This window comes from Erinaceus europaeus, chromosome 4, assembly GCF_950295315.1.
Source record: "Erinaceus europaeus chromosome 4, mEriEur2.1, whole genome shotgun sequence".
NCBI lineage: Eukaryota > Metazoa > Chordata > Mammalia > Eulipotyphla > Erinaceidae > Erinaceus > Erinaceus europaeus.
The window spans coordinates 100,112,552-100,125,020 of NC_080165.1; the positions used below are offsets into that span (position 1 = coordinate 100,112,552).

Genomic DNA, 12,469 nt, shown 5'->3' on the forward strand with positions numbered 1-12,469 from the left:
TGGGGGCACACCTGATTGAGTAAACACATTAATACATTACCTTGTGCTAGGACTGGGGTTCAAGTCCCCACTCTCCACCTGCAGGGGGAACGCTTCATGAGCAGTAAAGCAAGTCTGCAGGTGTTTATCTTTCTCTCAATTTCTCTCTATCCTATCTAATAAATAAAATTAGAAAGGTAAAAGCAGGGCAGGCAGGAAGTGACTACTGGGAGCAGTCAGTTCATAGAGCTGGCACTGAGTCCCAATGATAACCCTAGTGTCAATAAAACAAAAAATGTGAATAAATGGGCTTTGGATTTTTATTTTGTTTTGTCATCTGAGTTTTACCACTCCAAGCTAACTTTTCCAGGTAAAAACAGAGAGCTAAAGAGGAAAAAAAAAAAAGAGAGAGAAGGAAAGATAGCACTGAAGATTCCTTTAATGCAATAGGGGTTGAAGTTCAACCTGGGATACACACCAAGCATGGTGTTCTCTCTCTCTCTCTCTCTCTCTCTCTCTCCCTCCCTCCCTCCTTCCCTCTCTCTCTCTTTCATATTCAACACTCTTGTATTGACAAGCTTCTCAGGGAGCCAGAATATATCTTACCCAGTAGAGCATACACTTTACCCTGGCCAAAGACCTGGATTCAAGCCCTTGTCAGCATCATGCAAAGGGAAAGAAGCTTCATAGAGCTGGAACAGTGCTGCTATTCCCTCTGCCTCTCTCTTTGTCCCTCTTATATAAAAATAAACAAATAATAAAAACAAATAAAACTGTGGTCTGGGAGATGGCGCAGTGATAAAGCTTTAGACTCTCAAACATGAGGTCCCGAGTTCGATCCCTGGCAGCACATGTGCCAGAGTGATGTCTGGTTCTTTCTCCCTCCTCCTATCTTTCTCATAAATAAATAAAATCTTAAAAAAAAACAAAAACAAATAAAACTGACAAGATAGTTCAACTGGATAGTTTTCCCCTATCTCTCTGTCTATTGTCTATCTGAAAAAGTCAGCCTGAAAAGACAAAGCCCCAGTGAAGATGGGTGGGGGTGGGGTGGGCAGGTGCAGGCACCGAGTGGCAGCAGTAACTTTGGCAAAAGATAAACTGAAACAAGCTTCCAGATGTCTTGCTGTGGGCTCCAGAGGAAGGAGAAGGTAGTTTGGAGACACTGTGTGTCAATTGCAACTTAAAATGGAGTTGATGTCTCTCTGGATTTTCAAATTGTTCCAATGCAACTTATTTTTACTTTGTTTAGTCAAATGAGCTGGAGGGGTTTTCCATGGGGAAATAAAGTAGAGGAGAAAGATTAGGTTGGCTGGCATAGGGGGAAACTGCCATGTGCAGGACCCAGGTTTGAGCCTAGCCCCTACTGCTTTGAAGGAAGCTTCGGTGTGGGAGGAGTGGTAATGCACTTGGTTGAGCTCACACATTAATCATTAACCATGCACAAGGACCCAGGTTCAAGCCCCCAATCCCACCTGCATGTGCGAAGCTCCACAAGCTGTGAAGCAGTGTTGCAGCTGTCTCTCTATCTCCCCCACCCCTCTCAGTTTCTCTCTGTCTCTCTTCAATAAGTAAATCAATAATAATAAATTAAAAAAACAAATCTTGGGAGTCGGGCAGTAGCGCAGTGGGTTAAGCACACCTGGTGCGAAGTACAAGGACAAGCATAAGGATCGCAGTTTGAATCCTTGGCTCCCCACCTGCAGAGGAGTCACTTCACAGGCAGTGAAGCAGGTCTGCAGATGTCTGTCTTTCTCTCCCCCTCTCTGTCTTCCCCTCCTCTCTCCATTTCTCTCTGTCATATCCAACAACAGCTACATCAATAACAACAATAAAACAACAATGGCAACAAAAGGGAAAATAAATAAATATTAAAAAAATAAAAAAACAAATCTTATTACAAAAAAAATTAAAAAGGGGAATCGGGCGGTAGTGCAGTGAGTTAAGCGCAGGTGGCACAAAGTGCAAGGACTGTTGTAAGGATCCAGGTTCGAGCCTCCAGCTCTCCCACCTGCAGGGAGGTCGCTTCACAATCGGTGAAGCAGGTCTGCAGCTGTCTATCTTTCTCTCCCCCTCTCTGTCTTCCCCTCCTCTCTCTATTTCTCTCTGTCCTATCCAACAATGATGACATCAGTAATGACAATAATAACTACAACAAAAAAACAAGGGCAACAAAAGGGAATAAATAAAATAAATATTAAAAAAATTAAAAAATTAAATTAAAAAGATGTGTCAGGCTATGGAGGCCCTGCCAGGACATCCCCTGCCTACCCTCTTCTTCCCCCACCCCCCTGCTCAGGCACACAGAGGAAGAGACACACAGAGACCCCAGGGCTTTATTTACAGGAGTGGAAGGGCCTGCCCTTGCGCGGGGCTATGTACAGGGTCTGAGAGAAGGAGGTGGGGGCATGTTTAAATTACAGTAGACTGGGGGGCGGCTCCTCAACTCCGGTGGGTAGAGGATCAACCAGCAGGGAGCTGCCAAAACTGCCAAAAGAAGGGGGTAGAGAGTAAGCTGGGTGGATGGGGGTGGTCGTTGGGGCAGGCGGGGGGGGGGGGGGGGGTGGTGGAGGAGAGGGCTGGCTGGCTGGCTGCAGGGGTCATACCAGGGCCAGCTGTCACTTCCTCTTGAGGGACCCCTTGCTCTTCTCTTTGTCCGCCGACCACTGCTTCTTCACCTTCTCTTCCTTCTTATTCTTACTCTGCAGGTTCTCGTACACATCCTCCTTGTGCCTGCAGGTGGGGTGTGGGAAGGTCAGGAGACAGAGGGGGGTCTCCAGCACCTCCTCCTGCCCCTACTGGGTTAGTCCATCTCCCAGGTCAGCAAACAGAGCCTGGGAATATGAGGTCTGATCCCCATCCCCACACCAGACCAGAAGTGTCTCAGTAGAAGAAGCTGTATCAGTATTTAGCTGGCACTCAGAGAAAGGACCAGGCTTGGACTTGAACCCAGGTCTCCCTGACAACTGTCTTTTTTAAAGAATTTATTCATGAGAAAGACAGGCAGAGAGAAAGAAAGAACGAGATATCACTCTGGTACATGTGCTGCCGGGGATTGAACTCAGGACCTCATGGTCGAGAATCCAATACTTTATCCACTGTGCCTTTTTTTTTTTTTTTAGTTTATTAGATAGAGACATAGAGAAATCAAGAGGGAAGGGAGAGAGACAGAGAGACACAGGCAGCACTGCTTTACCACTCGTGAAGCTTCTCCCCTGCAGGTGCAAATGGGGGTGGGGGCTTAAACCTCAGTCCTGTGCAATGTAACATGTGTACTCTACCAAAAGGGCCACCACCTAGTCACCCTTTTTATTTTTTTAATATTCTTATATTATTTTATTTATTTCCTTTTTGTTGCCCTTGTTTGTTTTTGTTGTTGTAGCTATTGTTGTTGATGTCATCATTGTTGGATAGGACAGAGAGAAATGGAGGAAAGAGGAGGGGAAAACAGAGAGGAGGAGAGAAAGACAGACACCTGCAGACCTGCTTCACCGCTTGTGAAACGAACCACTGCAGGTGAGGAGCCGGGGGCTTGAACCGGGATACTTACTCCAATCCTTACGCTTTGCGCCACGTGCGCTTAATCCGTTGCGCTACCACCCGACTCCCCTTCTTTTAGCATTTTATTTATTTATTTTCCTTTTCTGTTGCCCTTGTTTTTATCATTGTTGTGGTTATTATTATTATTATGTTATTGATGTTGTTGCTAGATAGGACAAAGAGAAATGGAGAAAAGAGGGGAAGACAGAGAGGAGGAGAGAAAGATAGACACCTGCAGACCTGCTTCACCACTTGTGAAGCGACTCCCCTGCAGGTGGGGAGCCAGGGATTTGAACTGGGGGTCCTTGTGCTTCGCGCCACCTGCACTTAGTCCACTGAGCTATAACCCGACCCCCCCTTTTTATTTTTTAAAGATTAATTTCTTTGTTCATAAGAAAGAGAAGGGGGTGGTTAGTAGTGCACCCAGTGGTACACACATGTTATAATGCTCAAGGACCAGGGTTCAAGTCCTCGGTCCCCATCTGCAGGGAGGAAGCTTCATGAGTGGTAGAGTAGTGCCACAGGTGTTTCTCTCTCTATCTCCCCCCCCTTTCAATTTCTGTCTCTATTCAAAGGAAACAAACAAAATTAAAATGTTAAATAGAAAGGAAGAGAGAAAAAGGAGAGAACCAGAACCTCACTCTGACACATAAAATGCTGATGATCAAACCTAGGACTTCATTCATGCTTGATAGTTCAAGACTTTTTCCATTGTGCCACCTCCTAGGGCACAGTCTTTCTTGTTTGTTTATTTACCTATTTATTTACTCCTTCCAGGGCTTGGCTGGGGCTTCACACCTGCCTGATTTCAGCCTCCCAGTGAACTCCCCCCCCCACCCCATATAGAAGGAGACAGCAAGGAGGAAAGAGACTGAGACAGAAGGAGAAACACCGTGGAGGACACCTCCATAGCTGGCAATTCCTCCCAACCCCCACCCCCAGTGCCTGGCATTCCCATGTAATGGGGGTATGAGGCAGCTCAAACCCTGCTCCCTGTGCCTGGTAAAGCATACTCTTCTGGGCTGAGAGACAGCATAATGGTTCTGCAAGTCTCTCATGCTCTCATGCCTGAGGATCTAAGCTCCTGGGTTCAGTCCCCAGCACCACAATAAACTAAAGCTGAGTGGTCCGGGAGGTGGCACAGTGATAAAGCTTTGGACTCTCAAGCATGAAGTCCCAAGTTCAATCCCCGGCAGCACAAGTGCCAGAGTGATGTCTGGTTCTTTCTCCTATCTTTCTCATAAATAAATAAAATCTTATTAAAAAAAAGAAAGAAAGAAAACTGAGCAGTGCTCTAGTTTCAATCTCTTTCATATAAATAAGGGGGGGAGAAAAAGAAAGAAAGGAAAAACACTACAGTTGTGCATCCTCTCCAGTAAGGGAAGGCCAGCTGGCTCTCAAGGTGCACTCACCTGGACGAAGTCCGAGAGGCCTTGGCATGGGCATTCTTCATGGCGGGGGGATAGGTGATGTTCCCGTACTCAGACTCCCGCACCTTCTGGGACTGTGGAAAGAGATGGGGGTAAGGGTGCAGACGGGGGAGGAGGGGGTGGGGGGAGGGAGATAGGTTGGGAGGACCTGGGGCAGGAGGAGGGACTCAACTCGTCCCCATCCGCCAGCACCTACCTGCATGACCTCCAGCTTCTTCTTGGTGGTCTCGATGAACTGCGCGATGGCCACGTAGATGAACTTGTACTGAGCCTCGGTCTGCACCATGCCCGAGCGCTGTGCGCGCACCATCTGGATGGTCTTCTGGATGTCAATGTCGCAGTCCAGACCTGCAACGGGAGGCTGTCGGCACCGAGCGAGTGGGGAAGAGACCCCGCCGCCCCCTACCGCCCCACCTCCACCCTGGCCTGGGCCAGCCCCTCACCCTTGGTGGAGATGCTCTCCATCAGCATGTCGATGACGATGATGGTGCCTGTACGGCCGATGCCCGCGCTACAGAGAGGAGCAGAGTGAGAGCCCACCAGCAGGGGGCGCCCCCCACCCCCGGGCACAACAAGGGTGGGGGGCTCAGATAGCCTGGTCTCCCCCCACCACCACCACCAGAGCACTACTCAGCTCTGACTGATGGTGGTGCAGGGCATTAAATCTGGGACTTTGGAGCCTCAGGCATGAAAGTCTCTTTGCATAACCATTATGCTATCTACTCCTGCCCTCTCAACCTCTCTCTGCCCTATCAAACTAAAGTTAAGGAAAAAAAAACTTCAGGGCCGGGTGGTGGCGCACCTGGTTGAGAGCACATATCACAATGCACAAGGACCCAGGTTCCAGCCCCTGGCCCCCACCTGCAGGAGGAAAGCTTTGCAAGTGATGAAGCAGGGCTATAGGTGTCTCTCTGTCTCTCTCCTTCTCTGTCTCCCCTCTCTCAATTTCTGACTGTTTCTATCCAACAAATAAAGATAATTTTTAAAAAAAGTTCTAGTGTTGAGGAGACAGTATAATGGCTATGCAAAAAGATCCTCATGCATGAGGCATCAAAGGTTCCAAATTCAATACCCAGAACCACCATAAGCCACAGCTGAGCAGTGCTCTGGTCTCTCTCTCTCTCTCTCTCTCTCTCTATCTCTCTCTCTCTCTGTATAAGACTCTAATTAAAATAAAATATTAAAAGTAAAAAGAAAATGGAGAGAGAGTCTACAGCACCAGAGCTTGCACTAGTGTCCTGGCATCTCACACATGGTACCCAGGGTCACACAAGGCAACGTTCCCTGCCTGCTGGCCCTCCCTCTTTTTAAAGACTCACTTGATTTATCCCCTATAAAATGCACAGAGTTTCATGTGAGAGAGAAGTCAGATTACAGGAGCATTATGTCCTGTTAGGGATGGAATAGGAGCTTCAGGCATGCGAGACTGTTGCGCTGTTTCCCCAGCTGCAACCATTAAGTAAATCAGGCCTCAAACTAACTCAGGACCACATGCTGGAGAGTTTAACACTTCAACCACACACTACCTCCTGGGCCATAGCAAATAAGTTTTAAAAAGGAAGGGGAGAAAAAAAAATAATAAATAAATAAATAAATAAATAAGGAGGGGGAGGCAGTTGGGGAGATAGCATAATGGCTCCGCAAAAGACTCATGTTTTAGACTCAAAGATCCCAAATTCAATCCCCAGAACCATCATAAATCAGAGCTGAGCAGTGCTGTTTTGTATATATCTCTTTCTCTCTCTCTCAAAATAAATATCTGTTTAAAAGGGGGGGGGTGTTGCTGATAGTGGCACACCCAGTAGAGTGCACATATTACCACGTGCAAGGACCCAGGTTCAAGCCCCCAGCCCCCACCTGCAGGAGGGAAGCTTCATGAGAGAAAGTCTTTCTCTCTCCCTCATCTCTCCATGGTTCTCTCTGTCTCCATAATAAATAAATAGCCAACAAAAATATGGCACCATGTCCTATTCCCCACAACTCTGGTGGGGAAAAAAAATCTGGGGGTCAGGCAGTAGTGTTAAGTGCCCATGGTGCAAAGCACAAGAACTGGCGTAAGAATCCCGGTTTGAGCCCCCAGATCCCCACCTTCAGGGGAGTCACTTGACAAGCAGTGAAGCAGGTCTGCAGGTGTCTGTCTTTCTCTCCCCATCTGTCTTCCCCTCCTCTCTCCATTTCTCTCTGTCCTAACCAACAACAATGACATCAGTTACAACAACAATAATAACCACAACAACAATAAAACAACAAGGGCAAGAAAAAGGGAAAAAAATAGACTCCAGGGGCAGTGGCTTCGTGGTGCAGGCACAGAGCCCCAGCAATAACCCTGGAGGCAAGAAAAGTAACATCTAAGCTGGCAAAATAGCTCACTGTGGAGAGCACATACATTGCCATTCCCAAGACCCAGGTTTGAGTCTGCCTCCCACCATTCAGTGCTGTGGTAGCTGTCTCTGTCTCTCTTGTTCTAACTGAAAAAAAAGTTAGCCTGAAGTAGTAAAGCCAAAAAATAACCAAAATAATAATAATAACAATAATTAAGTTCTATTTTGGATGGTGATTTAGCTCAGTGGCTTAGTGGTAGGAAACGCTCTGCTCTGCATGTATGAACCTTGGACTCCATTCCTGGCACAGCTAAAAAAAAAAAAATTAAGGTGGGGTGGTGGTGGGGCCAGGGGCAGCCAACAAAATAGCTCACTCAGATGGTGCGCTGCTTTGCCATGCTGTATACAGCCTTGGTTCAAGCCCAGGCCCCACTGCATTGGAGGAGGCTTCAGTGTTCTCTGTCTCTATCTGAAAATGAATGAATGAATGAATGTGTAAATAAAATTTATTGTGGTCCGGGAGGTGGCACACTGGATGGGGCACTGGACTGTCAAGCATGAGATCCCAAGTTCATTCCTGGCAGCACATGTGCCAGAGTGATGTCTGGTTCTCTCTCTCTTCTCTCATTTCTCATGACTAAATAAAAAAATATATTTAAAAATAAATAAATAGGGGGGGCGGGCGGTAGCACAGCGGGTTAAGCACAGGTGACGCAAAGCGCAAGGTGGTGCAAGGATCCAGGTTCAAGCCCCCGGCTCCCCACCTGCAGAGGGGTCACTTCACAAGCAGTGAAGCAGGTCTGCAGGTGTCTGTCTTTCTCTCCTCCCTCTGTCTTCCCCTCCTCTCTCCATTTCTCTCTGTCCTATCCAGCAACAATAACAGTAACAACAATAACAATAAACAAGGGCAACAAAGGGGAAGAAAATAGTCTTCCACAGCAGTGGATTTGTAGTGTAGGCACCGAGCCCCAGCAATAACCCTGAAGGAAATAAATAAATAAATAAATAAATAAATAAATAAATAAAATTTATTTATTCTGTTCTATTAGGAACAGTCTTCCTGTTCTGATTCGGTTTCCCTTTTTCTCCAGACACTGTGGGTGGGAAAAGGGCAGATTGCAGACAGCAGAGTGTGGGCGGGGGCAGTGGGTACACTGGGGTTCAGAAACTCCATGCTCTTTGCCCCAGCTCCCTTGAACCACCCTTGAACCCCAAAGCCTCAGGACACCACACAAATGGGCCTCCAGCTTAGCCCTAGTGCTGGGCCTGTGTGTCAGGCCGGTGCCCCAAGTCACACCATCTAATCTCAAACCCAGATTGTCAAAAATACCCCCCCACACCCACTTCCTTCCTGCAATGTCTAAATAAAGACATTGGGGATTTCAAGAAATTGTGGGGGGGGCAGTCAGCAGAAGCATCCTCCTTTAGGCTGGGTCAGAGCAGAGTCCCCAAGGCAGCTTGGGGCAGAGCAGAGTCCTGAGGGCAGAGCAGAGTCCCCAAGGCAGCTTGGGGGGGGGGGGCTTCTGAAGGAAGTGAGGCCCACACACACCAGGGTCACATGCAGGGAGCAGGAAGGACAAGGACATGAGAGTTTCCCATTTCTCTGTCTGACAAGCATTCGCAGACCTGTTTCTGAAGGAGTCACTGGAGTCCGGACAGCAACAGGTCTCACCCCACCTCACTGCCAGCCTGTGAGACCCAGCAGTTGGGAGACGGCTCAGCTGGGAGAGCATGGGACTTGCACACTGAGACAGCCAGTTGGAGCCCAGTGCTGTATGTATCAGAGTAATGTTCTGGGTTATCTCTCCCTCTCTCATATGAATGTCTCATGTGAAGTCAATAAAATAGCAGTCCAGGAAGTGCAGCAGATGAAGTGCCAGATGTCAAGCCTGAGGTCCTGATTTCAATCCCTGTCATCACATATGTCAGAGTGATACTCTGGCTCTCTCTCTCCCACATTAATAAATAAGTAAATGCTTCTTATTATAAATATGAAAGAAGGGCCAGGCAGTGGCACACCTGCTTGAGTGCACATGTTAAACTGTGCAAGGACCAAGGTTCAAGCCTCTGATCCCCACCTGCAGGGGGGAGCTTTATAAGTGATGAAGCAGTGCTACATGTGTCTCTTTCTCTCTCTCCCTATCTCCACCATCCCTCTCGTCTCTGTTTCTTTCCAATAAAAAAATATATATTTTTAAATATATGAAAGAAAGGGGAGTCGGGCTGTAGCGCAGCGGGTTAAGCGCAGGTGGCGCAAAGCACAAGGACCGGCATAAGGATCCCGGTTTGAACCCCAGCTCCCCACCTGCAGGGGAGTCGCTTCACAGGCGGTGAAGCAGGTCTGCAGGTGTCTATCTTTCTCTCCTCCTCTCTGTCTTCCCCTCCTCTCTCCATTTCTCTTTGTCCTATCCAACAACAATAATAACTACAACAATAAAACAACAAGGGCAACAAAAGGGAATAAATAAATAAAATAAATATTTTAAAATATATATATATATATATATGAAAGAAAGAAAGAAGGAAAGAAAAGAAGAAATAAAGGAGAAAAGGGAAAGAAAGAGAAAGGGAAGGAAGGAAGGAAGGAAGGAGTTATGCAAAAGACTCTCATGCCTGAGACTCTGAGACCCCAGGTACAATTCTCTGGACCACCATTAGCTAGAGCTGAGCAATGGTCTGCTAAGAAAGAAAAGAAGTAAATGCAATTAAATAAAAATGGATACAGATGGTACACAGTGGTACAATGGTGGAACTGTACCTCTACAGTCTTATAAATAATTACTGTAACTAATAAAAACATTTTAAAACTTTTTTCTTTTATTATTATTTTTTATCTTTATTTATTGCATAGAGACAGCCAGAAATTGAGAGGCAAGGGGGAGATAGAGAGGGAGAGAGTCAGAGAGACACCTGCAGCCCTGCTTCACCACTTAATGAAGTTTTCTTCCTGCAGATGGGGACTGGTAACATGTGCACTCCACTGGGTGTGCCACTGCCCAGATTCTCATAGGGCTTTAAGATGTTTTATTAGGAGGCCAGGAGGTGGCGCACCTGGTTGAGCGCACGTGTTATAGTGTGTAAAGCCCTATGAGGATCTGGGCAGTGGCACACCCAATGGAGTGCACATGTTACCATGTTCAAGTCCTTGGTCCCCACCTGCAGGAGGGAAGCTTCTTGAGTGGTACAGGTGTCTCTCTTTCTCTCTTCTTATCTAGCTCCCTCCCATCTCAATTTCTCTCTGTCCTTTCAAATAGAAGGAGAAGAGTATAATAAAAGCCCTGTGAGAGGGGCAAGAGAGATAGCAAACTGGGTAGCATGTGTGTCTAATCATGCACAAAGCTTGAGTCCAAGTGCTAGCACCAATAAGAGTGCTGCAACATGGGAGGAAGATCCAGAGGGGTGTCTCTCCCTCCCTCTTTGTGTTTCTGTTTGAATTAGAAAGCAGGCCAGGAAAAGTGAACTCATGAATGTATGTGGCCTTAAATACACAATAAATAAGTAAAGAAATAAACAAAAGCAGAGCCAGGCAGTGGCACAGACAGTAGAGCACACATTAACATGCATAAGAATCCAGGTTCAAGCACCTGGTCCCCACCTGCAGGGGAGAAGCTTCTAAGTGGTGAAGCAGGCCTGCAGGTATCTCTCTCTCCCTCCCTAGTTCTCTCTGCCTCAGTCAGAAAGAGAAAGAAAAAGAAATAAAAAATAAACTTAAAACATGAATAGACACATTGACCAGTGGAATAGAATTGAGAGCCCAGAAGTAAGCCCCCACACCTATGGACATCTGATCTTTGACAAAGGTGCCCAAACTATTAAATGGGGAATGCAGAGTCTCTTCAACAAATGGTGTTGGAAACAATGGATGGAAACATGCAGAAGAATGAAACTGAACCACTATATTTCATCAAATACAAAAGTAAATTCCAAGTGGATCAAGGACTTGGATGCTAGACCAGAAACTATCAGATACTCAGAGAAAAATATTGGCAGAACTATTTGCCACATAAATTTTAAAGGCATCTTCAATGAAACGAATCCAATTACAAAGAAGACTAAGGCAAGCATAAACCTATGGGACTACATCAAATTAAAAAGCTTCTGCACAGCTAAAGAAACTACTACCCAAACCAAGAGACCCCTCACAGAATGGGAGAAGATCTTTACATGGCATACATCAGACAAGAGACTAATAACCAGAATATATAAAGAACTTGCAAATCTCAACAAGACAACAAATAACCCCAAAAGTAGAGGGAGAACATGGACAGAATATTGCTATCTACCCCTGCCCATCAGGCCTCTTTCTTTCTCTTTTTTTTTCCTTTCTTTCCTTCAATCCTTCCTTTCTCTTTTCTTTAGATAAGTGAGAGACAGGAAGAGAAAAGAGACAACACAGAACTGTTCCATTGCTCATGAAACTTCCTTCTTGTTTGCATGGCACTCTCATGTGGTGGCCAGGGACTCAAACCTGGGTCCTCACACATAGCAATGGCTCTGCCAGGTGAGCCACCTCCTGCCACCTGGCAAGCCACCCCTTGACTGACTCTGCGATGCCCTGAGTGTCCTCACCTGCAGTGCACGATGATGGGTCCCGCATGCGGCATACTCTCCTGCCGCTGGTTGATCTGGTCCAGGAAGCTGAGGACACCCCCAGGCTCGCTAGGGACCCCGTGGTCAGGCCAGCTCAGGTACTGGTAGTGCCAGATCTCCCGAACCAGGTCCCCCTGTTCCAAGAACACATCAGGACTCCCTGCCCCCATGTACCCCCCTCCCACCCTGAGAGGAGGAGAGACAATTGAGGGGACCCCCCCAGAAGAGAGGGGTAAAGGACACTCACATTGTCCAGTGGAGAGACCTGCAGGGTACGGAGCTTGTATTCAGCCGTGTCATGCTCCCTGCAGTTGGTCACAGTATAGGGTCCATAAGCACGCTGGGTGCCCACCTCTGGCCAGTAGGGGACACACTTGTTCTGGAAAGGGAGGAGGAGGTAGGAGGTGAACCCAGAAGCAAGGCACTGAGGCCATTCTAGGCTCTATTCTAGGGACAGAGCTGCTGGTGCTGGATGAATGAATGAACTGGTCAGGTGAGTAGACCTAGACCAGGCTGGGGAGACAGTATAGCAGTTCTGCAAAAGACTCTCATGCAAGACAGGGGTAGGTAGCATAATGGTTATGCAAACAGATTATCATGCCTGAGGCT

The 12,469-nt window shown here is 47.1% G+C and overlaps 1 protein-coding gene across 2 annotated transcripts in view; it reads right to left on the bottom strand.

The window, feature by feature from the left end:
- Nucleotides 1-2,301: 2,301 nt before the first annotated feature.
- PTPN6 (protein tyrosine phosphatase non-receptor type 6) overlaps nucleotides 2,302-12,469 on the bottom strand; it is a 31,771-nt gene continuing 21,603 nt past the window's right edge. For both annotated transcript variants that reach the window (XM_016194289.2, XM_016194290.2), the window contains exons 10-16: nucleotides 12,108-12,239; nucleotides 11,840-11,994; nucleotides 5,393-5,460; nucleotides 5,146-5,297; nucleotides 4,932-5,023; nucleotides 2,586-2,712; nucleotides 2,302-2,466 (exon numbers count right to left, since the gene is read on the bottom strand). In XM_016194289.2, the coding sequence (XP_016049775.1) occupies nucleotides 2,598-2,712; nucleotides 4,932-5,023; nucleotides 5,146-5,297; nucleotides 5,393-5,460; nucleotides 11,840-11,994; nucleotides 12,108-12,239 (714 nt within the window). In that variant the 3' untranslated portion in view covers nucleotides 2,302-2,466; nucleotides 2,586-2,597. The remainder of the gene's footprint in view (nucleotides 2,467-2,585; nucleotides 2,713-4,931; nucleotides 5,024-5,145; nucleotides 5,298-5,392; nucleotides 5,461-11,839; nucleotides 11,995-12,107; nucleotides 12,240-12,469) is intronic.